The sequence below is a fragment of the Vigna radiata genome, chromosome 7 (assembly GCF_000741045.1).
Source record: "Vigna radiata var. radiata cultivar VC1973A chromosome 7, Vradiata_ver6, whole genome shotgun sequence".
Classification (NCBI taxonomy): Eukaryota; Viridiplantae; Streptophyta; class Magnoliopsida; order Fabales; family Fabaceae; genus Vigna; species Vigna radiata.
Genome location: NC_028357.1, coordinates 48790175 through 48817720, shown reverse-complemented (window position 1 = coordinate 48817720; position 27546 = coordinate 48790175). Strand labels below are relative to the sequence as shown.

The 27546-nt window shown below is 29.7% G+C and overlaps 1 protein-coding gene and 1 pseudogene across 1 annotated transcript; one reads left to right on the top strand and one right to left on the bottom strand.

Annotated features, from left to right (window-relative positions):
• Positions 1-9014: 9014 nt before the first annotated feature.
• LOC106765429 lies at positions 9015-17511 on the top strand. The gene is made up of 11 exons (XM_014650051.2): positions 9015-9585; positions 10387-10459; positions 10562-10689; positions 10805-11182; positions 11753-13050; positions 13257-13702; positions 13804-15416; positions 15504-15661; positions 16091-16251; positions 16356-16513; positions 16927-17511. Exons 1-11 carry the CDS (start codon positions 9484-9486, stop codon positions 17143-17145), a joined length of 4734 nt encoding a protein of 1577 aa, XP_014505537.1. The 5' UTR covers positions 9015-9483; the 3' UTR covers positions 17146-17511.
• Positions 17512-24569: 7058 nt separating this feature from the next.
• LOC106766543 lies at positions 24570-26921 on the bottom strand (annotated as a pseudogene).
• Positions 26922-27546: the final 625 nt, after the last annotated feature.

The following is a 27546-nucleotide window of genomic DNA, read 5'->3' as shown; positions in this document are numbered from 1 at the left end:
TATATATATATATATATATATATATATATATATATATATATATATATATATATATATATATATATATATATATAAGGCAGTGATACGAAGAAGAGTCACATGTGGTAAAAATAATTATTTGAAATTTAAGTAAGTTGAAAATCTTGATTTAAATAAAAATTATCATTAATTTAAATAAAATTATCACTGAATTTATAGGAAATAAGTTTTGTTAGAATATTTTTATGGAGATATAAGACTTTAATATTGGCAATGGATCAAATAATGGTAATATTTTGTAGAGCATTTGATAATAACCCTTCTTAGCTATGTGTTTACATGTGCCTTTAAAACTAATAAATATTAGCAATACTTTTTTTCTATATCCTTTGAAATTAATAAATATTAAATTGACACATAGAAAAAAGCACGTGCTTTTCAAATAGTCAACTTCCTACAGTGCATGTGACTGTGACGCACGACGAACGATGACTAAGTTCACGCGCCACTCCTGCCTTTGTCGTTCTTCTTTCAACGTAACAATATAATCAATATATTTGACCATCGAACATAAAATCTTAATTTTTATTTTTTGTTTGTGTTTTTACGATGAATACTATTTTGAATAAAGATTTTTCAACCATTTTCAAATGTTGAAAACTATAATCAATATTCTTTTGCTTGTATGCGAAGTATGGTGGTTCAAGGTGAACTTTTATTTAGTTAATTAAATTGTTAATTTGATTTGTTTGTATACAATTGTTTCCTATATGATAAATATATTTAGAGAGAGTGACTCGTAATCAAATAATAATATAATAAAACTTTTTTCCTTTAAAGTTTATAAAAAACTTGTAGTAGATACTTTTAAAATTTGTTGATTGATAAATTGTCATTACTGTTCAATGATATCAAATAGTGAAATTGTTTTAAATTGATAAAAGATAAAAAAATAATATTAACACATAAAACTTTCACTTATTATTGAAATGTAGCACTTTAGTTTCTTCTATAAAAATTTCATTAAATATTAACATCTTATTTTAATAATTTTAACAATATTTATCGAAACATCACATGTTTAATAAGCAATTGATTAAAAATAAAGTATATAAAAATTTAATTTATAGTCATTCAATGGTAACCATAACATCAAAATCTTATATACCATAAATATTAAGAAACTACAAGTGTTTATGTATAAGGTTTTACAAAACATCACATAGATTTATAAATGTATATCAATTTCTTTTTCTTTCTCTACATAAGTCTTTGTATTCTTGTCACCCAATTCATGTTGAACTGAAATATTATCCTATACTTATACTAGTGATTATTGTAAAAAAAAACACAAACATACAAACAACAACAAAAAATAAGAATTTTACTAGATAACAATTATATTTTCAAATTAATTAAAACATAATCATGCACATTGATTCTATACTTGACTATCCGAAGACAAATATTAATAACAAATTTTCCGAGAAGTTACACTTTGTGTGATAAAACAACTTATCCACCTAAACTATTATATATAGTTAATCAATCAAACATAAATGGTAAAAAAAAAATATTAGACGATAAAACTATCTATAAAACAAATAAAAAATATTTGCAAGAAAGTTATACAAATTATTTATATTTAATTTCATAATTATTATAATAATAATATTAAAAAATCAAACACAAATTTTTTTTACAATATAAAAATTATATACTTAAGTGATAATTATTATCTAAACACATAATAAACAATCTCTCTATTACACGTATCTTTCGTCTTGCCTATATAATTCTTTGTTAATATATGATGATATAAACCATAACAAAAATAACAATAAACTAATAAAACTTTAAAAATTCATATACATAAACATCCACCAATCCACACATTCAAATTTATATATAATTATACTATTCAATTTCAATATAACATTCACTAAAACACATTAATAATATATACTTAAATTTTGAAATACACATGTACTAATTAATGTGTGTAAAGTCTTATCATATATTATAATTAATAACTCTTACCTCACTTATATAATTTTCCATGATATAATTAATTCTTATTATCTCTGATTACTTTTCTATCTATTTCTCCACATGTTAGTTTTTTAAAATCGTTATTTCATACTTATTTATTTTTAAAAGTTTTATTATTTATACGTTAATATTCATATACAGTTTTATTATTTTAACATTAACTTTCATACACAAACAAAATATTTGTTTATGTTATTTATAATAATAAAAAGTTAACATCAGAAATAAACAATAAAAATAATATTAATAATAAAGTTATTAAATAAAATTTTAATTTAAATTAAATTAAGTATTACTAGGTATTAATATTTATTTTACATTTATAATAAAATTTTCATAAAGACCAATAAAAAAAGAAGAAAACAAAATAGTCTAATAAACAAAAAATTACATGATTTAAACAACTTTTTAAGTTTTTTAGAAAACATTTTATTTTCATTTAAAAAAAACAACAAAAATAAAAGTAAAAAAAAACATAATTTTAATATTTATTCATAAATAAAAATTTTAAATTTAAGTGAAAATATAAAAAATCAACCTCATTCAATAAAATCAAATATATTTTCAAATTTTGACTCAAACTTAGTTTGATAAATATAACTTTCAAATACATTTAAAATTATCAATACAATCTATAATTTATTCAAATATCATTACTCACTCGTTTCAATTCAATTCCTTATCATTAAAATTTATATATACTTTCATTAATATCAAACTCATAAACTAACATATGAAAAACTACGTTAAACTAATTATACTCTTTTGAAACGTATTAAAAACCCTTTGTACTTTAACATGCAAAATATAATCGGTATCTCATCCAAGAAAAGTATTATATTCAAAGCATTTCAAAACAATTATCTATTTATAAAAAACTCAAATAACATTATCATGCCTAACATTTAATATTTTGTTTTAAAATAACTACAATTTGAACCATTTGTTTTAGCTATAGTATTCTGACACAAAATTAATAAACAGACAACAATTTTCATTCATTCAAATTATATATATATAAATCATATATCAACAAATTCATACATTTAAAAAATATTCAAATAACACACAATCTTGTATAAAATTCAATATATTGTAACCATGTTACCTTTTGTATTTAGATTATTTATCCTGATGTTTTTTATCAAATTTACTTGCAATTTTATACGCTAAAGAAATTTTCAGCTTAAAAAAAATACTCAGTTAAGAGACTTATAACAAACGAAGATAAACTCAATGATATGTTTTCTTAATTAATTCCATCAAGATTGATGAAAATCCCAAAACATAAAAAATAAAAGATTTTGAAATAAACAAAAAAAAAAAATTGCTTACAATTTTGATCGGTTGAAAATTAACCCCAAATAATAAAATTCTACAAGAGATAAAATCGAAAGAAGGAAATTAAAGAGAAGACTGAGAGGAGGAGATAAAAATGAAATGAAAAAAAGATGAAGGGAATAAGGATTTTATCAGTTTTTACTTTCATCCTATTTTAACCTAATTTTTAAATTTCATTCAGTTATTACACAGCAAAAACAAATTTAACCTGCACTAAAATCTATAAACAACAAACTAGTAATTAAACATTGTTTTAAAAGTGAGGAATTTTTAGAAAATATTTTGGAAGTGTCAACATAAATATATAAAAAAAAATGCTAATCATAAAATATATTAAAATTAAAATAATTATTTTTATGTATACAAAAATAAATTTAGGAGGAGCACGGCCCCCAAAACTAATGAAGCTCAGCCACTAATTTTAAGATAATTTTTGAAAAAAGTCTAACTAGTTTAGTCTCTCTCTCTCTCTCTATATATACTTTATGATTAAAAAATATCATAAAATTGTTTTATATAAATAATAAAAAAACAAAATTGGCTTTATTAAACACGGGACTGATAAAGCGCTTTTCCAAACTGTGAAAGCTGAATGCGATTTACAAGTTTTCCGAAAGCGACGTCGTTCACGCATTCCATTTGCGTTTGTCATAACGCTACAAAAAAAGTTATGGGAAAAAAACACACGAGTACAACGAGGGTAAGTTTATTTATATATTATCAATAAATGCAAAAACAATTATTCAATGGATTTCAGGTTGAAAAAATTAAATTTTGTTTCCTTATTTATTGAATCTATCACTTCATTTTTTTTTTCAAATAAATTTTTTGTAAATATTCTTTAAAGTTTCAATTTTACATTATTTTTTTATGTCTTGTTTAGGTAATTTATTTCATATATGTTTTCCTGTTTTTTAAATAAATCTTTACAAGACTTAGAAGTAATGTTCGAATGGCAAGACCTTAGTATTTTTTTAAGTTTTATTTGTTTATTTATAGTAATTACAATACTTACTTAAAGCATCACAGTCATCATTATTTTGGCTAATAATAATAATCTAATTTTCGGATATGATGAAAGTATTTTCTATAAAAGAAAATAACCATGTAATGATTTTATCATTTGATATATAAACACTTGAATCTTATTTTGTGATATGAATTTTATTTCACAAATCAAATTCAACGTCCCGGAAATTATTTATGCGCGGTAATAAGATGAACAAATCATTTGAATAGTTATCGATGAATATAATCGCATGGACTACATACTATAAACACCTGAATTGATTTTAAAAATCAAGAAAAATACGAAGCAATGGAAAATAGAGGCATTTAATGTAGTTGACTCTCCATCCTCAAATATCTCACATAAACTTCATTGAGATGTGATAATAATATAAAAAATATAGTCTTGATAAAATATTTTAAATAATAAGATTCTATTATTTTAATATTAAAAGTAAAAAAATATAAATAAAAATTTTATTAACGAGTCATGTTATTTAAAATATATGTTATTTTTTTAAGATTTGTTTTTCCAATATTCTTTATCTTTTTTTTATAATTTTAATTGTTGAATTATTTGTTTAAAGACCATTGAGTATTTATGTGATCATATAGATAAGATATTATTTCTAATCGATGAACTCTTGTAAAAAAGTAAGCTAATTTTTATTTTTTTCCTCTAATTTATATGGTTGATGAGGCATGCAAACTTAGCTTTATCAAATGTGTTATCTACTCCTTTCACCAGGTTATCTATCGATAAATGGTTCTAATAGTATACATTGATCGTGATTCTATATTATAGGAACAAATAGAATTAGTTGGTCTATAGGGACTACCTAAGTTCTATAAAGTTGTTTAAGCTCCTAGTAGGTAGGGGAAACTAACCATTACTTTTTAATTGTTTTTTAGGACTAAAATTTGTGTTAAATGTTTGAAATGTTGTGAAATTAGTGGTTTGGTGTGATGAATGATTGATTGAATGTAATGATTCTTGGATAATCTATTGGTTAAGAATGGTTGTTTAATTGGTTTGAAATTTGTGTTGATATGTTGTTGTGACATGGTAAAATACTTGGACTTTTGGGTTTAGAATTTCCTGGTTTGGCATGAGAAAATTAGGAAGGAGTTGCTCTTTAAATTTAAAGGTTTTTGCTAGTCTTGTTTAGTGAGATTGAGTAATTAATTGGTAGTTTTGTTGTTGGGTATATGAATAAGTAATTGGATAAAAAAAAAGGTTTAGAAGTGGGGGTTTTGATTGTTGAAATTCTAAGGGAGTTAGTTATTGAGTCACTTTGGAGTTAGAAATTTAAGTTTGTGTCATTTAGGACTTAGTTTTTGAATTTATTGAAATATGAGATGCAAGTATGTTAACTTGATAGTTGGGATATGGTGAGTGTGAGCTTAATCTAATAGATTGAATCATTGAAAATCTGAGCAAATTGATACCCAAACCAAGAGTTAAATGTGTTTTCAAACAATTACAAGTATTAAGATATGGATTTGGTCATTTGCAAATGACTTAATGCACATATATAAAGAGAATTAGATGTTGTTGTGATTTTTTATGGCACTAAGGGGCATGGAGTGGCGCTGAGCGTCCCAAAGTTAGAGAGCCATTGGATTCCAGGGTGTTGAGTACTGCAAAGATAATGAACTCTTTGTTTGGTGGGCTTTAAGTGATAGAAATTGGCGTTGAGCACCACTTCTATGCTATAGGTTTGAGCTTTTGTTTTGCTTAATTTGTTGTCTGAGTGACTCTTGTTGGACGATAATATGGTACGGGGCATCTGTTATGAGTTTTCCTTTAAGCTTTCTATACTTTAAAAAGTTGATTTTTGATTATAATGTTTTACACATATTCAAATGGGTGTAAATATTATATATGTTGACGATTGGTAAATATGGTGGTGTATGATTTTACTTCAAGTATGATATGAATGTGATAATGAATTCTGTTTGTTTGTATAATATCAATGCTTGGTGTAATTCCGTGGACCTCGTGGTGAGACTTTGTGATGATGTTTTGTATTGATGTACGAACTTAGTCTTGACAATTATTCTAACACTCCAAAATCACCCTATCTCTAGTAGAGAATGGAGATTGTGTGGTGAGGAGTAGGAGGAAGTTCTAGTCTATGATTTGATTCTTTAGTCATAGGTGGTAGACATACTAACCTTGTGTGGTGACTAGGATAGGTAAGTTGTTCCACCATTACAGATGTAAAACTTGTCATATTCTGACATCAATACACATATCCTCCGGATGGTCAAAACTCTCATATTCAAACACTAATGATCATTTCGAACTGCACTTCCCTCTATTATTCTCCAAAATATGTCAATGTATACACAACTCTCTGTTTAACATATAACTAGAATGCAAAATAAACCAACAATATGAAATGCGTTCTTCAAACTTCAGCTTCTTTTAATCAATGTCATTCTCCTTTGATCTGAATCAATGTTTCATCATTTCATCCTTTTGAAATACTCATCGTGATTTTGATTTTATAATTTTTTTTAATCACATTCATGTTTATATTTAGCTAGGATTGAGATAGGATTAAAAAAGTTGGATGAAATATTTATTTGATTTTTTTAATATAAAGGGATTTACAAATTATATTCTTTTCAAAATTGGCCAAATATTTATTAAAAATATAAAGTAAAAACAAAACATTTTTAATAAAATAAGTGATATATATGTGTATAATGTTATATAAAGAGTTGCTGTTTTTTATATTGTTTTTAGTGCCATATTTTATTATATTATCTTCTTCTTTATTTGATTAAATAATGTAATTATTAATAAGACGAGCAAGTAAATAATCTCTCAATAAAAAACTAACTGTTTAACCACTTATTTTATAACAATATTACAGATAGGCTAATGCTTCTGTATCTTTGATCCTCTGTGCTCATTAATAGTGAAAATTAACTTTTTAACTATATCCAGTATACACGTTTCTCTATTATTAACAGTAGAAATTAACTTTTTAACCATATCTACTATACATATTTATTTATTATTAACTTTTTAACCATATCCAGTTAACAAACTTGTTAGTATTCATAATATATAAGAAACTACTCGTATGAATACTTATATTAAAAAAAGTTGCAAGTGTATAATTACAACAATTAATAAAGAGAATTGATTCTTTGTTTTCTTTTTTAATACTTGACACCTTTTATCCATCAGCCAAATTTCTAGTTTTTATAACTTACAAGAAACCAAGATAATGAAAATTATTATTTTTTAACTGTTTTTATATACACAAATTTTTACCTCTCTTGTACTTTTCTCTCCATTAACTATATAGTCTTCATACACTACAAGAAACTACCCATTGTGAGAAAAGAAAATTGAAAAATTTAAAGTGTCTTTACATATAAAAGGATTTTTTTTTTCTGTCTACACATTTATTTTCCCAATTTTATCTTTTAAATACAAGTATTTTAAATTAAAATAAATATCTTATTAATTTTATCTTTTAAATAATTATTTCCTTTTTAAGTTTAACTATTTTCTATTTGATTTTTTTGAAACTTAACCATTTTTAAATTATAAAAGTATACTATAATACAACTATTATAATAATTATTTTCATTGACAATAAAATTGTAACAATTACTTTTTATTATTATAAAAAATAACATAAATGTGAAAGTAACACAGTATTATCCCTAATAATATAGTTAGAACAAAACATAACCATTAATAATGAAAATTGGTTTTTAAAGTCTTTTGTTTCCCTAATAATTTCATACCTTTTATACTCTTTGACGCTTTTCTTCCATCAACCAGTTTCTCAGTTTTTATGATAAACAAAGAAATTAACATAATGAACAATTTTATTCCATAAATATGTATCTTTAAAATTCTGGAAGATGCCTGAATATAATACCAATTATAGAAATTTAAGATCATTTAAAATTTTATCCTATCACAATTAAATATATAAGATAAAAGTCTTTTGATTGGAGTTTGATGTGGTTTAAAATCTTAAACATCTAGATTTTAAGTTTAATAGTGATAATAGATAAATTAATCAGAAATCTTATTCTCTCAGAAATAGTATAAAAAGAAAAAAATGTTTATATATATATATATATATATATATATATATAACTTAAATAATTTTCAACATTTCATACTTTCATATGTCCATTTATATATAAATTGTTCATTTAATGTTTGACTTTTACCTTTCTGACTTGAATTCACTGTAATTTGAACCAGAATATCCTAAATACTCACTCTAAATTTTCTATTATCTGGTCATAGTCCTAAATTAAGAAAGAATATAATGATTAATTTTACGTATACTTTATTTAAATGACATTTTTTATGCTTTGATAATTATTTTTCATGATAATAATTACATCAAATTTTTAATTATATTTATTAATTTTTTTTATAATAAAAAAATGGATAAAAAACTTTACTAGTATATTATTATTTATAAATATAAAAATAAGAAGGATGGTATTGTTTTTAAATAAACTTTTTTTTTTTTAAATCATGAACCAAACACAATAAGATAGAAACAAAAGTTGGGGGAGAGAAGGGAATAAATAAATAAAAATAAAAATAAAATATATCATATAAAGTTGCAAAAATTAAGAGACCAAACACAAAACCGTGGTCTTTCATTCTTTCTTTCATTCTGTGCTGGGCACATCAAACAATTCAAGAGGGAGAAAGTTTTGGATTCCGTTTGAAGTCTGCGTCAATACTCAGTTCATTCATTCCACTTCTGTCGTCACTCATAGTTTCGCCGATCTCCATCGTCTCATCAATTCTTCCCTTATTCTTGGGTCAAACCCAAAATTAATTTTTTAATTCAAGTAATAATTCACACCAAGGATTCTCGTCTCATCGCATGATCACACTTCTTTTCATCTGCTTCCGCTTCTGGGTTCTCCTCTTCCTTTCTTGGGTTGGCGTATTTTGAAAAAAAATTGATTTTTTTATCGCCAATTTATATATGTTGTTGGTTGAAGTGATGCTGGACTTCAGGGAAGGTTCCACTGTAAAGGGGTCACTATTCGGGTTTTGGGGTTTGGGTTTTTGGAGTTAATTTTGTGGTGGTCAAGATGCAACGCAATAGTACTACTGAGTTGGAGGAAGGAGAGGCTTTCTATTGTTATGAGGATGAGGATGATGACAACATTGACCTTGATTCTCTCTCTTACATTGTAAGGGTTTTTACTTGAAATCTTAACCAAATTCAATGTTTTCTGGTTTGGTTTTTCTTCTACTTTGTTCTTGCTCGCAAATGGAACAAACAAGTGAAATTATCTGGTACCACTGAGCATGAATTTTCAATTTGTCAATGTGTTTCATTCCTTGTAACATACAGGAAATCGAACACTTCTTGACTTTTTTTATTTAATGATTAAACAAAACTATGTTTTGTTTTATAAAAAGAATCAGGTCTATAATCGAAGAGTACCAAAACGTAATAAAATGTACCGAAAACTGACAAACATATGGATCAATTATGTTTGTCTACGGATACTGTAGATGCTTTTCAGTGTGTTTGTTTTTTCATTTTAAAACCCAATTGAACGCCAATCCACATTGAAGTACATACATTGGAAAGCGAGGTAATGAGGAAACAAACACACTTTCTTGCAGCTGGATCTGCAATCTGCCACACACAATACCATCAATAATCACATCCTGCATCAGTTGTACTTCTGCATAATAGTGGTTATACAAGTTTATCTTTTTTGTTTGTTTTTTCAGATTGTTTGTGGTATGCTAATGTGCAGTTATATTTTGACTGTGGGATAAGATTCTTACCTACCAATTAAATAATAAAAATCATGATAATAGTTGAATTTTGCTGCTGTGCTTCATGGTGTCTATCATGATGCTGCTTCATTCCTCGTGATACATTTAGCCAATGCAATTTTCGCTTTTATCACTGTTATATTGATTAAATTTCATCTTTAACATAACAGGACTAATAACTTGCTTACTGTTTTTTCTAGGATGAGAGGATTCAGCATGTTCTGGGTGATTTCCAAAAGGAATTTGAAGGAGGTATTTTTCCTGAGCGTTTGGGTAAGTTCAACAATAGAAATCATGACATGTAACCAAAAATGAAATATCTGTCTATGCACTCAGACGAGTAACTTTGTCGGATGATATGAACAACTTTTTTAGGTGCAAAATTTGGTGAATATGGCTCCTTTTTACCCACCTATGAACGCTCGCCTCGGTTGCGATCAGGTCCAAAGGCTCCAGAAAAACCCAACAGTTCACAAAATATTCCCAGCAATATCCACACCACGGTATATAAAATTTGTTATTTGTTTTTCCCTTTTTCAACCAATGGATAGGAAAATGATGTGTTAGCTTGGGAGAAATACGGTTTAGTTGAGCATCGTTTGTTATGTTGTTATACAGGCTGCAATTTATAACTCAAGAGCACCTCCAAATACGACTCCTTCCACGAGGCTTGGAACTGCTTCCCCTATTGTTCTTCCATCTCGAGATACAGGAGTACCTTCAGAGAAGAACACAGGCATTTCCTCGAATAGAGTAACAGGGAAATGCAGTTTGAAAGAGGACTTTGCAAATAAGGCAGAAAAGTTGACCAAGCAAAGAACGCCACAAATCAAAGTAAAATCAGATAACTTAGCAAAAAAGAATGCTGCAATTTACAGTGGACTTGGGCTTGATGGCTCTCCATCCTCTTCGACAGAAAACAGCCAAAAGGAAGTTGAAGATTCGCCACATGTATCTCAAGAGATGCCTGAAGAATCTTGCACTAGCATTATTCAGGTAGATGACTTGTTTTATCTCTATGAAACAATTATTCTGATAGCTTAAGCTGTCAAGTCACAAGTGATTATCATATAGACGCTTCAGTATAAGTTGTTCCTGTAATCAGAAGAGAGCAAACGGGGTAAATTGTTTTCATATAAGTTGTAAGCCTTTTCACAGTAGCTTATTCAGATAAGCTGAAAGCAACTGATAAACATATCATAACTATTTTGAGAAGTTTTTCCAAGCAATTACACAAGTTCTTATGGCATAAGACAAGTTAAAATGAACTGGAAACAAACTCTTCCAAGTTCACCTTTTATATCCAACACAATCATTCATGCAAGAGCATTTTGGGCTTGAAGAATGGATAGTGCATTGGCCTACTTTTTCTTGCGTGATGACACTTAACTTTTACCAAAAAGGAATCAAGGCAACAAGGATTGAACTCTGGACTACACGGTCAAGAAGCTCTGCTATCATGTTATAAACAGACTACCCTAAAAGTTTAATCTGTTTGGCGAAAGTAGATGAACTGTTTTATGCATAACAATATTTTTTTGAATTTTTTTATGTTTGATGTTACAGGTTATGACTTCTTTCACTATCCCTGGAGGTGTACTAATATCACCTCTACATGACAGTCTACTCAACTTGATTAGAAAGGGCAAAGCCCTTGGAGACAGTAGACCCATGTCTTCTCTTAATGGTCATCAGGAGCATTATTCCATGTCTACTGATGAATCAGATTCCTTGGTCAGGGATTCACATTTGTTGAAGAAAAGGAAACTGACAGCGGTAGACCAAAGTGAAAAGCATCATATGAATGGTAACTGTTATGAGAATGACATGACATCTCATACGAAGAAAAGATTAGCAAATAGAACTCCAGATCGAAAGGACTTTCTGTCTAATGGTCTGAGATGCACACCACTGTCAAGTTCAATTTGTGATGCTGGTGAAACAGCTGAAGTCGCTGGTAAGGCTATTGAAGTATCCAAGGAGGTCAATAAAAATGGTGTGGAATGTAGAATGGATTCCATAGAAGTAGTGAAGGAGGTTTCATTGGAGTCAATATCTGATCAGGATTTTGACAAGGTTGTAAAACGAAATACAGGACGTAGCTTTGGGAAAAAAGTGTTAGAGCATAAAATGGAAATGTCTCAGGATAACAATTCTGCTGATCCTAAGAATAGTAGAAATTGTAACACTTCTGCTATTTCAAAAAGGTTTAACTCTGATGAAATGAAACGTGAGGTGGATCAAGATACTAAAAAATTTGAGACTAATCAGACCAAGGTAAAATCTGCAAGCAAGAACAACTTAAAAGGCGAACAGGGACCTATAAAAGTTATGGCCGATGCCAAAAAAGGTGTCATTGGTTCTAGTGATAGAGCAATGGTAAATGATAGAAAGAGTACTGGCATTGGTGTTACTTCTTCTAAAATTGAAATGCATAAAATGAAACTGATGGGTAATAAGGTGAGAGATTGTGACAGAGGTTCACTGAAAAGAAAAAAATTACAACTGAAGCTTGATGGAATAGATCCAACTGATGGGCCTCCCCTTAATAAGGATACAGTAAATGCTGACCTTTACCATGCTAAAAAGAGTGCAAATGAGGTTAAAGTAAAGGAAAAACCAAGTGGCAATAAAGTTGTTTATCAGTTGTCTGCTGTGCCATGCGTAAAAGATGCTCCAGGCACATTTCCTGTTGCTGAAAATAAACCCACTTCTGAGATGGTTCTGTCAGCAGCAGCAGCACCTCAACTTATTGAAGAAGATTGGGTTTGCTGTGACAGTTGCCAGAAATGGCGGCTTCTACCTATGGGTTTAAAGCCAGAGCAGCTTCCAGAGAAGTGGTTGTGTAGCATGCTATATTGGCTGTAAGTTGATTACTCTCATCTTGGGTTCATTTAGGAGCATATTTTACTTGTTAAAAACCCAGTTTGTGAATTATAACCAAAATTGTGCAGTATGTAGAAAGATATACAAATTATGGCACATTTTCTCCTTTCTCCAACTTTGCATACATTTTATCTTTGCTGTATGTATTATTAGATTCTCATTGTTCTTCTGAAATTCTTGTTAGGCCTGGAATGAATCGGTGTAACATCAGCGAGGAGGAGACAACAAAATCACTTTATGCTTTATATCAAATTCCGATTTCTGAGGGTCAAAATAACATGCAAAGCCATGTCACTGAACCCAAAATTGGAGTGAAGTCTATTGATACTCTACAACTTTTCCATGTTGACAAAAAGTCCAGTTCTGATGTAATGCTTGATCGGGGAAACAAGAAACATGGTATTCATGAAAAGGCAAAGCCAGGACTCAACATTGACAGGCATCAGTTGTCAAATACAGTAAAGAATGGTCAAGAGTCAAATGTTAAAAATAGAAGCTTGAATGACATGAATCAGCGGTCTGCAAACTCAAACCGTATGAAGAAATCTAATTCTCAAAATTTGAACAGGTTGAACAATTTCAAAGAAGATAAAAAAGCGCTTAAGGCAAAAGAATATCAAATTAATGGAGGTATCTCATTGACTTTAGGGTTGATATATTTCGTTGCTGCTTCATATTTGTTTTATGGTGCAAATAAAGAATATGTCAATGTGGTTGTCAAATGTGTGCAGGTGACAAACAGGTTAGATTGAAGCGTAAGATGGAGGATAATCAACATGGATCTGGAACTCATAAGAAATCTAAGATTGAAGTTGTTGGCAATGCTGATAAACATCTGAAACACGGTATGGACTATAAAAAGGTAGGTCTAAACTCAAGAAATGACTTACCAACAAAGGCTAGTGGGGAAAATACAACGAGATATGATGATTATTGTTCGTCTGATGATAACAAGTTTGTAGTTCCGGTAAAGAAGGGAGATGGGGCACAGTTTTCATCTGATGATGGTTCGTTGGATGCTACAAACAGCAGGCAAAGTGGTTCGGTCAAAGAAAGAAAAATGAGTGACTGGCGGGATAATGAGAAACATAACGAAACATTGTATATGGAAGGTGACATGCATCGTGTTAAAAACAGCAATGTAAATAAGAAACAGAAGTATACAGTTTTGAATACAGAGGCAAAACCAGTAATTGAAAGTGATGACGAATTTATTAAAGAAAGTAAGATGAAGCGTGCTTTCTTGCCAGCCAGCAGGGACAAAATGTCTACTGGGACAGAGGTGAAAAGTGATATCAATATGGCCCGCCAGCCTAGAAAGCACAAAAAAAATGTTGCTTCTTACCAAGCTTTGGATTGTTTTGATCCATCAGGTGGGGATTTAGGCTCTGGAAAATTTTCATTGGCAGCAACTTCAAGTTCTTCTAAGGTTTCTGGGTCTCGCGAAGCTAGAACTAAGCTTGAAAAGGCCATAGGCTCACCAGTAGAATCTGTTACCTCATCACCTTTGAGGACTTCCAACATCGAGAAATGTATTTATGCTGCAGGGTTGGACACATCAGAAAAAGATGATGCTAGAAAAGGTGGTTTATCAATAAAAAACTTAGATAGTAGGGAGAAAAAGTTATCAGTAAAAAAGGAGAGAGTTTCACTTGACAAACATCTTGCACGTGTTAATTGTGGCAGTGGTTCACGTCATGAAGAGAAAATGAACAAGAGTAATCAGGAAAATGCACTTTCTTGGCAGAAGTCTGGTAGGCTCACATCATTACGGGTCAAGCAAAAGGTTAGAACTTCTGGTTCTGAGGTGAGTAGGGATAAGATGAAGGTTTCAGTATCAGATAATGATTTTTCCAAAAATGGTGTGAGTTATGAGTCAGCAGTTCATCCTAATAATCACACTTCTGGTACTGAGACAAGTCATGATGATAAGCACGTCTTTCTGAAGTCTAAACCCAATATTGACAACCTTAGCAAGCAAAATCCTCCTAGGCATTGGTCAGATGAAACTGGAAAACAAACTGAGCCAACACAAAATGATTTTGGGAATCCAATTTTGAAAAGGGAACCGTTACATTTGGGTTCTAGAACTGCACCCAAATCGCAAAAAGGAGATATGTTTATTGGGCATCCGGTCCATGCATCTGGCAATGGTGATGTTCCTAGGCTTGTGAGAAATGCAGTTGATGTTAGTTGCAAGGCTGGAGATGATCACAGTTTAGGAAGTTTAGTACCTGACAGACAGCTCAGTGGCTCAAGTCCCGTAACAACAAATTCTAGCCAAACTGCCTCTGGCATTCTGGAAGAAGCCACAAAGCTAAAGGATTCTGCAGATCATTATAAGGTTATTTCAACATTAAAAGATTTTACCTCAGACCTGTTTGATATAGCATCTTTCTCTTTCTAACCAATTGTTTTATTCTGACTGTAGAACTCTGGTTTTGAGTTTGAAAGTAACGAGACTTATTTTAAAGCTGCCTTAAAGTTTCTGCACGGAGCATCACTTATAGAAAAATCCCACAGTGAAATTAGCAAGCAGGGAGAGATGAATCAAATGGAAATTTATGCTGCTACAGCTAAACTTTTTGAGTAAGGAAAATTTGAATCTGTAAATATGTTATTTCTGCGATCTTTGATTTATTATGCTTTTGGTGAAAGTACATTTTGAGGGGAAAAAGGACTCGAGAATGTTCAATAAATTCGAAATTTCTAACCTTCCTTTGGAGACTCCGATTATGTATGGTAGAAACAAAATATAATAAAAAGAATAATTAAACTATTTCTGCTAAGATTTTTTTTTTTTGAAGTTCTTGTCCTTAGTTTTGTACCGAATATCTCTCCTTTTCCTTTCTAGGGTTCCTACTCTTATTTTGGGGTTTAAAAAAATTACTTATCATGTGCTAAAGTATTAGCATAAAATTTTGCTATCATATTACCCTATAACTTTTATATCCTTTGTTTCTTTTTTTATCTATTTGTATTATCTTTAATTATTAAATTTCATTAAATGTATACCAGATCCTGTGCCCATAAATATGAAAGACGCCAAGAAATGGCCGCAGCTGCATTGGCCTATAAATGCATGGAGGTGGTATACATGAGATTGGTTTACAATAAACATTCTACCATAAACAGGGATCGTGATGAGTTAAAATCAATTCTAAAAATGGTTTCTCAAGGTAATTGAATGCAGTTGACTTTAGATATAAATATGTATGTCTTTAGGCTTGTTGAGCATTGCTGTATGTTGGTGATGTTCACTGTTTTTTAACACCATTTTTAGGTGAATCTCCTTCTTCTTCGGCATCTGATATTGATAATTTAAATAACGTGGGGGCAGTGGATAGGACTACTTTGACAAGGGGTTATAGTACTCTTGCTGCTAACAATCAAGTCATATCTGCTCAGAATCGCCCAAATATTGTCAGGCTTCTTGATTTTGTAAGTTTTACTTTATTGATTAACCTTATGTTTCATTTGGAAAATCTATCTGGGTGTTTTGATCCTGAAGTACGGTGGAGTTAATTTCGGGGATTTAGTTGTTTAATGATTTTTGTATGGATGGAAGCTGATCTTTCTATGTTAAATAGGAAGATTGGATTTTTTGTTGCATGCAAGATCTAGGCTCACACCTGTAATTCTTGAAAACACATTAGTGATTTTTATATAAAAATCATATGGTAATGCAACTGTCAAATTGGCTATTGCCACAGTGCACATTTTAATGCAACACATGTTATAGTTCTTCTTAGAGGTATAATGTTTAACTTGTACAGAAATTTCATTCAATTGCCATAACAATTTATTTAATAAAAAGCCACAATGAGTAAAAGTTAGCTTTTGTGATTTTGCAGACTCAAGACATAAATTTTGCAATGGAGGCTTCCATAAAATGCAAGAGCACTTTCATGGCTGCTAATTTGAACATGGATGAAGCACGGAATAGGGATTGCATAACTTCGATTAGGAAGGTTATTGATTTCAGCTTCCAAGATGTAGATGAGCTTGTACATCTGGTGATGATTGCAACAAAAGCAATGACTCGAGCTGGTCTTGGTGGTGTTAGAGATTAACTTGATACTGTATATAATACTTTTTTGGGTTTCTCTTCTCTACTGAGAAACGGTGCCCTGAAAGGAAGTGGCTTAAGGATATCTACATACGCAAGCTGGCACCTGGAAACCTGCTAAATATGTTACCCTTGTGTACAAATGAGATTATTAGCAAATTTTGGAATCTATTTTTAATAGCTCAAGTTCTTATTTGTGAATAGGATCACCCTTAAATTTTATGGGTTAGATAGAACGTAGTGACTCCTTCTTATTAAGTGACTGAGGATGGATATCATGTAATTGTTCAGTGCTACATTCTTTGCTCCACTGATTTGGAGCCACAGGAAAAAATAAATAAAACCGTCAAATGTTAGGCAACCAGTTTTTTGAGGGCTTTTGATACTTATATAGTCATAGCAAGTATCAACAAATTCATTTTCTCTTATCATTTCATAGCTTGAACGGTTAGAAATCCTTGCAGAAATGTTGTTATTGTGTGTCTCATTGGTACAAATCCTTCTATTGGATCCTACCAGCTTTTTGGATTAAAGTATTCAGCTATACCTGTCATATTGTTAAACCTTTTCTTTGCTTTATGTTTGTCATCTGACTTCCTACATTGGTTTAGGGGATATACTGTTTAATTATTTGGATCTGGCAAACTAGACAAGATGGGATAATCATCAGTAGTTTAGGTTGACTTTTATATTCTGTCTTGGCCCATGAAAAGTACAAGTACCTTGTGAGGAATATTAGTTGGTGATGTTGTTCTATACTTTGATCAAAGTTCTCAAGTTTTTTTATATTTGCTTTCTGTCAGAATATTTTGTCACTTTCCTTTTATATTTAAAAAAAATGTTAAGGATATGACTAGATGATAATATATAACTCATTTTCTAAGACCTCTGAGATATTGCCAGATGATACATAAAAGTTTGTGATTATAGAATCATGCAAAGACTCTGGCCCACCATGATCTTTTCCAAACCAACAAAATATGTTTTAGGTTATGATGTTTGTCCTTGCTTTTGATACCTTTTCATAGGTTTAAACCTTTGAATTGCACAGAATAAGTGCATGTAGAATGAAAAGGGTAGATATGGATGTAGAACACAAGTTTGTAAGCTTTATCAATGGAAGTTTGGTAAAGCTTTGACAGGGTATGTACAATGTAATTTGGGTTTGTACACACTTCAAGTATGTTTTGTGTTGATATAAATATACCAAATTTGGGTTTAAGTCTCTAAATTTTGAGTTTTAATTTGGTTTCCATATTTATTTGTAAAAGTGAACATTTTTCTCTCCTTCATGTTTCATAAGATCCATTTAATGCAGACTTTGTTATTTGATGGTTTGCTTATTTAGTTTAAAAAAGAAAGAAATCAAAACTCAAATTTTGTATAGAAAACATTGTTTTATCCATTGAAAACACATGAAGCAAATTTTATATTTCAATCAGATCAATGTTCTGTGATATCCGTGATTGCCATGAATATCTTAGCATTATATTGATTTATTTAATTTCAGCACATAATTAATTAAAGTATGTTTTAAAAATAGTGGTGTGGTCAATATTTTGTCACTGAATCATGTTGGATCAATGTTTGAACTAGTGTGTCACAGAGTATGATTACATCTCTATCATAAAAATTTGAAAATTTAGTACCTTTCCATATAAAAAAACACAAAAAAGTGAAAAATAAAATAACATGACAAATCAATATAATTTCTCAGTTTTTTTTTTTAATGTTGTATGTAAATTTGTTATATGTAATAGACACATTATTCTAATTTATTAATTATCATTATTATGACATATTTGTATATTTATTTGGAATGTTAAGAATATATACAATAATATTTTAATTTTAGCATTATAAAATTAAATTTATTAATAAAATTTATATTACTTAATTATTATTTATTCAAGGTAATTCAATTGCAGTTCAGCTATGAGTAATAAATTTTAAAAATATTAATATAAATAATTTTTGATAAAAAAAATGTTGGTTCACTTGTTTGATATATTGGGTGACTTCCGGAAAAGCTATCCGTTTTTGTCATGTTTGGAGTTTTATTCCATAAGAAAGCGCGTGATGATGGTTATGTTAGTGAAGAGTGGAAGGGGAGCTTTATGCTGTGTTATTCACTCTGCAAGGATATTAAAAAATGCAGATTTGTACGGTCAGATTGTATTCCTTTTGTGCTATTTGAATGATGAGGAGAGATGAATGAGATGAATGGTGAAGATGTGAGAGTGATCAATGTTGTTTTACAAAAATATCTTTATTTTAATATCATTTTCTATGTCACCAAGAAGTTTCATGTTATCAAGATACATTGTATTGGAATTGGTTTTAAGTTTCAACATTGTGTGAAGAAGGTGGAATCAGATCTAGAAAGTGTTAGAATTGATTCCATAATTTTATATATGTTAAGGGAATTGATTCTCTTGAATAACAAACCGATTTCATGCATGTTATATGTTATGAGAATTTTTTTTTTATACCAAATATATTATATTGTATTATTTATTTATTTTAATTAATAATTTTTTTATAAAATTTTATTCATCAGAAAAAAAAAATTAAAATAATTCTTATTTATTGAAGTATTATTTTATATTATTTTTAACACAGAACAATTTGATACTTTTATATTTCAATTTGTTAATTTTTTTTAATTTTTTAATAATATCACATCATTTAAATCTTTCATAAATTTTATTCTTAAATCCAATTTATTATCACTTTCAAATTAAAAAAAAAAAACAACGTAAACTTAATCTTCAAATCCACTCAAACATTTTCTACTCTCTCCTTTAAAAATGAATTTGTAAAAAAAAAAACACACCTTTTTCATATGTGAAGAAAATAGGTAGGTAAAAAAATGCCTTCCAAGTTTAAATGAAAAGGTTAAATATAAATAGTTTGAGTGTAACTTTTTATTTTTCATGTATTGTAATAGAGTGAACAGGAGTTCCATTTATGAGATCAATATGAAAATTTCAGTATTCAAATGGTAACAAAAATGCATAGATTAAGTGGTAAGTAAACTAGATTAAGACCAATGACAAGGTTAAGCTTACCCTCAAAATGGATTTACAATGAATGGGACAACATTTGATTGATTATTATTCCTTGTTAAATGTAGAGTAGTGAATGGTGAAAGTGTGTTTTCTCATACAATCCTAAAATTGACCTTGTGAATAATTTGAGTGTTGTTTTTAATTTGTGTCAGTTTGTGTTTAGTGTTATGAGAAACAGAAAAAGTAGTTATAGAAGAAAAAGAAATTGTGAGAAAGTAAAAAACAAAAAGTAGAAAATGAAGATATGTAACAGAATTTTTTTATAACTTGATCAAAAATTAATTTTCTTATTATACCATGTTATATAGAAGAAATGATGAAAATTATGTATTTTATTCAATAATAAAAAGATAATACAAAATTTATATATATAATTACTTAAAACAATATAAAAACAGAATATAAATATACAAAATATAATGAAAAATAAATTAAATCCAAAATAACATTGATTTTATTAACTTGAACATTTTGTATCACAAGAAATTATCAATTAGACCAGGTTGGAGAAATCCACGAGTGAGAGGAATTTTCAAAGAATGTTCAACCTTGTTTGCTATTCATAGTGAGTCTGCACGGAAGAGTTATAGTTATATAAGTTTTTCAATTTTTTTTTCACATACCTTTGTGTGATGTAGGACAAACTTTTAGAAGATTCTTTTATTGTGATATGTATTTTGGATTACATGTAATTTGTAAGATTTTGAATTATGGTTATAATATAAAGTAATTTATATATTAATTTGGATGGCACAAATTATGGAAAGTAATTTCCAACTAGCCAATTTCTTTGAAGAATTAAAGTAATTTAGAAATACATTAATTTATAATTAGTATCTTAGAATTTGATATCACTTGGTAACTACTTAACTTGTTCTTCCTACATTTGGATATATGATTTGGTGATACAATAATTTTCTCATTCATTTTAATTTTACCTTAAGCTCTTATATATGAAAATACACGCTAATACACACTACAACATATTATCAATATTTTTCCTTGGCACTTCCTGCTTAATGAGAGCATATATACACTTGAGAGCATATATACAGTTAGAGGTAGGGTTGGACAAAAATTCTGAACTGTGTACTACAGTTAATTGTACTATATTATATTAAAAAGAACTGAACCAATTTTACTATAACTTAAATATATTGTTTTATGGTTCAGTTTTTAAAAACTGAACTTAATAAATTTTTGATTCAGTTAAGTATACTGTCTTTCTACTTTTTAACCTTTTCACTATTTCTTTTTCTTCTTCAGTATTCTCGGCATCTTTTTGCTGTTATTATGGACTTTCATTACCATGTATAACTTTTCATGGCTTCAATTATTAGATCTTCTTTCTATTGTAAATGTTAAATGATCATTATAAATTGTCATACTTATACTTGATTTTATCGAAGAAGAGTATTAGAAAAAACAAACACTTTCTAATATATATATATATATATATATATATATATATATATATATATATATATATATAATTCACAAAATTAAATAGAAACTTTAAAGAATTTAATGATATATTGATAATTCAAATTTTTTTTATTATATTCATATCTATAACTAGACTTGCATGAAAAATTATTTTAGCACATTCAAATATAAGATTGATTCTTTTCCACTCATATAAAAATTTCCAACGTCCATGTGGAAATTAAAAAAAAACTAATATATACAAATGTAAAACTAATATACAAAAATCTAAAACTTGTTTGGTACAGTTTACAATTCAGTTAATAGCTCAGTTCAGTTTATATTGTAGTTTAGTACAATTTACAATTCAGTTACTAGTTCAGTTCAGTTTATATTATAGTTTAGTACAATTTAGTACAATACAATACAATTTAGTTCAATAAAACAAAAAACAGTTCACCAGGACATCCTATATCCACTTTTTTTTCGGAAATCTATTTATGAACTAGCTTATCGTTATGAGTATTTTTTTATAAAAAATGTAGCTTATAAGAATAATTTTAGTTTACTAATTGTAAACAGTTTGTCTGAACTACTTTACAGTCCAGTTTAAACAAATTAATTTTTAATTCAGTACAATTTTTAGCAGTTTCATTTGCCTACCCCTAGTTAGAGAATAAACAAATGTAATAATCATGGATGAAGAAACAATAAAGATGCTAAACATCATTCTCTTTTCAAATAGTAATGCATGTGCAATAATGACAAGATATAGTGAAAGCTACATTAAAAAAATCACAAGATTTTAGACAAAAAAAAAAACAAAAACACTTTGCACACTCAAAATTACTAAAATTTTGATTAGATACTCACTACATCTTATACCTATAATATTAGTATTAACATTTACTATTATTGATACTATTACCATATCAATAATTATAATTATTGTTAGAGTATTGCTTAGTAAATCGAGTTATTCAATTTTCTCAATTCAATCTAATTAATTAGATTGAGTTTCATTTCTAATTCGGTGAAACTTGACACAAATTAATTCACTCTTGTACAGGTTACGCATTTAGTTTAGTATAAATGACTCAATACCAATCCAAGAACCACTTCTATATTTGTATTGTAGAAAAATTGCATTGTTTTTTTTTTTTGTTTAATACCTATTTTGGTCCCTCCTTTGGGAGGGTTTGTTCAAAATGGTCCCTCCTTTTTTCAAAAGTTCACTTAAGTCCTACCTTTTGCAAAAACTGTTCAAAGTGGTTCTTTTTGCTAACGGTGTTAACTTTCTTAACGGCACAGTTGCCAGATGGCTAATATTTGCTGAGGTGTAACGTTTTGACTGTGCTGGCACTGTTATGTGTTTTAAAAAAAATAATTAATTGTGATGTGGAATTTAATAAAATTAGGTTTAAATTAAAAATTGAATTTGGGGTTAATTGGGGGTAATTAATTGAAAATCCCATTAAGAACCTTAATTGTTTCTGGAAATCTAAAATGGAAAAAAATCCCCAATCTGAATCCTAAGAACCCTAGAACCAGAAACCTGGGGAAGAAATTCCGCTGACGAGATTCTTTCTCCATTTTTTCGTCTCGCTTGCGACGTTGTTTTTTTAGCTGATTTCGGACTTCGGCTGAGGGTTTTTTAGCATGGGGGGAGGGGATAGGGTTTTGGTTTTTGTTTTTCGGGAATGGTCAAAGGGGAGTCGCAGTGTGTTCACTTCAATTATTGATTGGTTCTTTTGTTTTTTGCTGTCTGGTTCGATTTCGTGGTTCGGTTTCTGCTCCTGCTGTTCTTCCTCATGCAGGTTCTTTTTCTCTCTCTTTGTTCCTATGTGTTTCTGCTGTTTCTTGGATTGTGAAAGATTGAATCAAAGAATTGTTCATCTGGGTTTTCTCCTTTTTCTTTTCTTTTCTTGTCCTGTTGTTTTGTTTCTTTTGATGATCATCTTTTGTTGATAAATATTTTTGAACCGTTGTTTGAGCTAAAATTCTATCTTGATTCAATTTCAGTAATTATCGATTTGTTAGAGATCGTTGCCTTTTTTGGCTATTGTTTTCTGGTGATCAATTTCGTTCCTCCATTCGCTTACATTTTTTTTCTTCTCACCTCGTCATTGTTAGGGACAAAATCTGTTGTTGTTTTAATGCTTTTAATATTCTTTGTCCTCTTTTTCTTCGATTCTTTCATTATGTTCAGGATTTATGGTTTTTTGGTTTTTTCCCAGGTTTCTGGTTCTAGGGTTCTTAGGATTCAGATTGAGGATTTTTCTCCATTTTAGATTTCCAGAAACAATTAAGGTTCTTAATGGGATTTTTAATTAATTAACCCCAAATTCAATTTTTAATTTAAACCTAATTTTATTAAATTCCACATCACAATTAATTATTTTTTTTAAAACACACAACAGTGCCAGCACAGCCAAAACGTTACACCTCAGCAAATATTAGCCACCTGACAGCTGTGCCGTTAAGAAAGTTAATGCCGTTAGCGAAAATGACCATTTTGAACAGTTTTTGCAAAAGGTAGGACTTAAGTGAACTTTTGAAAAAAGGAGGGACCACTTTGAACAAACCCTCCCAAAGGAGGGACCAAAATAGGTATTAAACCTTTTTTTTTTCATGTCTTTCTATTTGGAGAAACTTATTATAACTTAACTTATTGATTTATTAAAAGTTTTGAATTAATTTCAGTAAAGATTATATAATTTTTTAATTAGATTTATACTTGATATTACAATTTTTAACCAAAAAAATAAATTCAAAATCTTAACCCAGTAAATAACGAATCTTATTGCAGTATCATGCATTTAAATTAGAATAAACATGCAATCAGTGTGTAGAATGCAATCTGCGTATAACAAATCCATCTGCCAGAAATAGAATATTCAAACTACGCAATGTCAAATTGAAAATTCCTTCATGATATAGAACTACCAACTTCATGTTTGCGTTTCAATATTACCTTCAAAGTCACTCTACCTTACAATAACTCAAAAATTTTTACCATTCAGTACAAGAAAATGGATGCCTTTCAAGTTTCATTCAACCATTAGAAAATATGTTCATGGAATTTTCTAACCAGTGCATCTGCAGAATAGTCTATGTTAGCTATTAAATCTCTTTCCTGTTCTTCTTCACGTGCTGACAACATAATTTTCAAATGAATAAGGAGCAAGAATCAGCCCTGGTATACCAATAGATATAAGTGCGAAACTCGGTGATGAACCCAAATTGACGACAATGATTGTCCGTTGGTGGATTGTGTGAGTGATGAAGTATGGGGTTGCTGTTCTGAGAAATACTAAACTGGTAAGACAAATCATTACCAAAAATCTCCAGAAGTGCATTATCTATTTCTGAAGTGATGAAACCTGTTCACACCTCTCACAATAAAGTCTCTCTGTAGAATATCGCTAATCAGCCTGAATGCCTCATGACAACCCCTGAACAGTCTCAAGTTCTTCATTATTCTGATTGTGACACCTTTAGGTGGGTGCGTTTATTAGTCCAAAGGCCAAGGCAAGTTCTTCATTATGTAAGCTCACAATTTCCTATTTGGCTTCCTCTTCCACGTCAACAAACACCAACACTTTAGTTCCTCCTACGTATCCCCTTTCATCCTCTCTTCCAAATTCCCTTAGTAAACTCAGAATCTCTGCTTCTTTCAGTAAATTTAGACATGTCTCCAGCACGGCACAACTAAGTGGATTCTTTTACCTCAATCCAACTACTTCCAGGTTCCTTGTAGACTCCAGTATGCTTCATTTCAGATCGTAGATTATGAGCATTTTCCCAATCCCCTGCCAGTGCATATGCGTTGACCAATGTAACATATGCACCATCCACTTCTGGGTTGGACTCTAGTATCCTATTACTGGCCTCAAGGGCAATGTCTACCCTGCCATAAAGCCTACTAGCTGAAAGAATGGTCCCCCACAACATGGCACGTGCATCACCTTCAACTTGAACTGATTTTGCTAACTCGTATGCTTCTTCAATTCGTCCTACTCGGCCTAGCATATCTGCAACGCACGTGTAATGCTTTGCATCAGGAATCACCCCATATTTTCCATTCATTGAGTTAAGTAACTCAAGTCCTTTATCTACAAGCCCTGAATGACTGCAAGCGTGCAAAACCCCAACAAAGGTGACATCATTAGGTTTTATGCTTCTAACAACCATTTCTTGGAACAGTTGAAGAGATAATGTACCAAGTCCATACTTTGCAGCACCCACAATCATTGAAGTATAGGGAATCACAGAAGGAATTGAGATTCTCCTAAAGACTTTGGCTGAATAATTCACACAACCACATTTGGCATACATGTCCACAAGTGCACTGGCAATCACATCACTAGCATCGTGTCCAAGCCGAATGACAACACCATGAGTGATTTTGCCTTCGCCCAGGCTTCCCAGACTCGCACAAGTGTTGATTGCACTGCTGAGCATGAAATGATTTGGTCTGTCCAAACCAGAATGATTGAATTCTTTAAACAGTTGTAGAGCAGTGTGCCCTTGTGAATTCTGAGAATATGTGGTGATCATGGAAGTCCAAGAAACCACATTCCTTGTACACATGGAATCAAAAATCAGGCGAGCCTCAACAACATGGTTGCACTTGCCATACATATCAACGAGGGAAGAACATGCAACAAGGTTGGACTGAAGGCCCGAAACCTCAACAAGAGCATGAAGTCTTCTACCAATCTCCAGATTGACGAGGATAGAACATGCATTGATGAGAGTGGCAAATGTAAATTCATTGGGCAGGACCAAGGTTCCTTGCATTTGACGGAAGAGACAAAGTGCCATGTTCGGTTGACCCAGGCCGACATAACCAGCCATAAGCGAAGTCCAGGATACAACATTACGCTGAGGCATTTCGTCGAACAGTTTTTGTGCATTGTCGATTCTAGAGAGTCTAAGGTAGCAATTAATGAGATGGTTGGTGGCAAAAGTGTCATTTGAGAAACCGAATTTGACAATGTTAGAGTGGGTTGATGTTGCAGAGGCTAAATCCTTGCAAGTTTGGAGCTTTGCAACGAAATGAGCTTTGGTATCGGTGTGGAAATGGAAAGATGGTAGTTTAAGTTGTTGGAGAAGAGAAGAAGAACAAGAGGTGCTGAGAGAATTTACCAAATTGGGTTTCAATGCCCTCTTCATCTTCCCTTAGTTCATTCAGCAGATAGCCTAAGAATAAGAAAATTATACCTTGAAGGACCTTCTCGACATTTCAGTGATAAAGAAAATTATTAACTACTTCCACTGATAATTCAATATTCGATGTCAAAAGTTTATTTTAACTATTATTAAAAAAAAATGCAGTGAAGAAAACACCCGTAATTAATTAATAACTAAAAATATATGACATGAATAATTCATATTTATCAGGTAATGAAAAGAGAAAATTTCAAATTTAACTCATTTTTAAATTTTTAACTTTAAACTTTAAATCATAGTATCTATTTCCAATAATAGATTTATCTTAATTCTTGCTTCATAGGTAAGACTAAATTGAACTAGGTTTTTAGAAAAATTATCAACATTTTAACATATGTAAGAGTCTTGGATAAATAAAATTTCCCCAAAATTAGTTATTTTAGTACATATATATAGTAAATAAATAAACTAAAAGATATACAAATTAAACAATAACAAAATATCGACAATATTGAATAATTAAAAAATGATAACATGTGAAATGAGAATGTAATGGTTTTTAGGTAGAAATATTGTTATAAGTGTTGATGTGTGAAGTATACTGATAACATAATTAAAATGATATTATCTTGACTTTAATGAGGTTTTGATTTAAGTTTATTTGTATTTTTTCTATCAATTATATATAATTTAAAATGTAAAATTACTTTTTAAAATTGTACATCTCATAATAT

Coding starts and splice junctions, on each gene's coding strand:
- LOC106765429 (XM_014650051.2), top strand. CDS start 9,484: ATGCAACGCAATAGTACTACTGAGTTGGAGGAAGGAGAGGCTTTCTAT. Junction 11,183..11,752: donor CTTGCACTAGCATTATTCAG/GTAGATGACTTG, acceptor TTGATGTTACAG/GTTATGACTTCTTTCACTAT. Junction 13,703..13,803: donor AGAATATCAAATTAATGGAG/GTATCTCATTGA, acceptor AAATGTGTGCAG/GTGACAAACAGGTTAGATTG.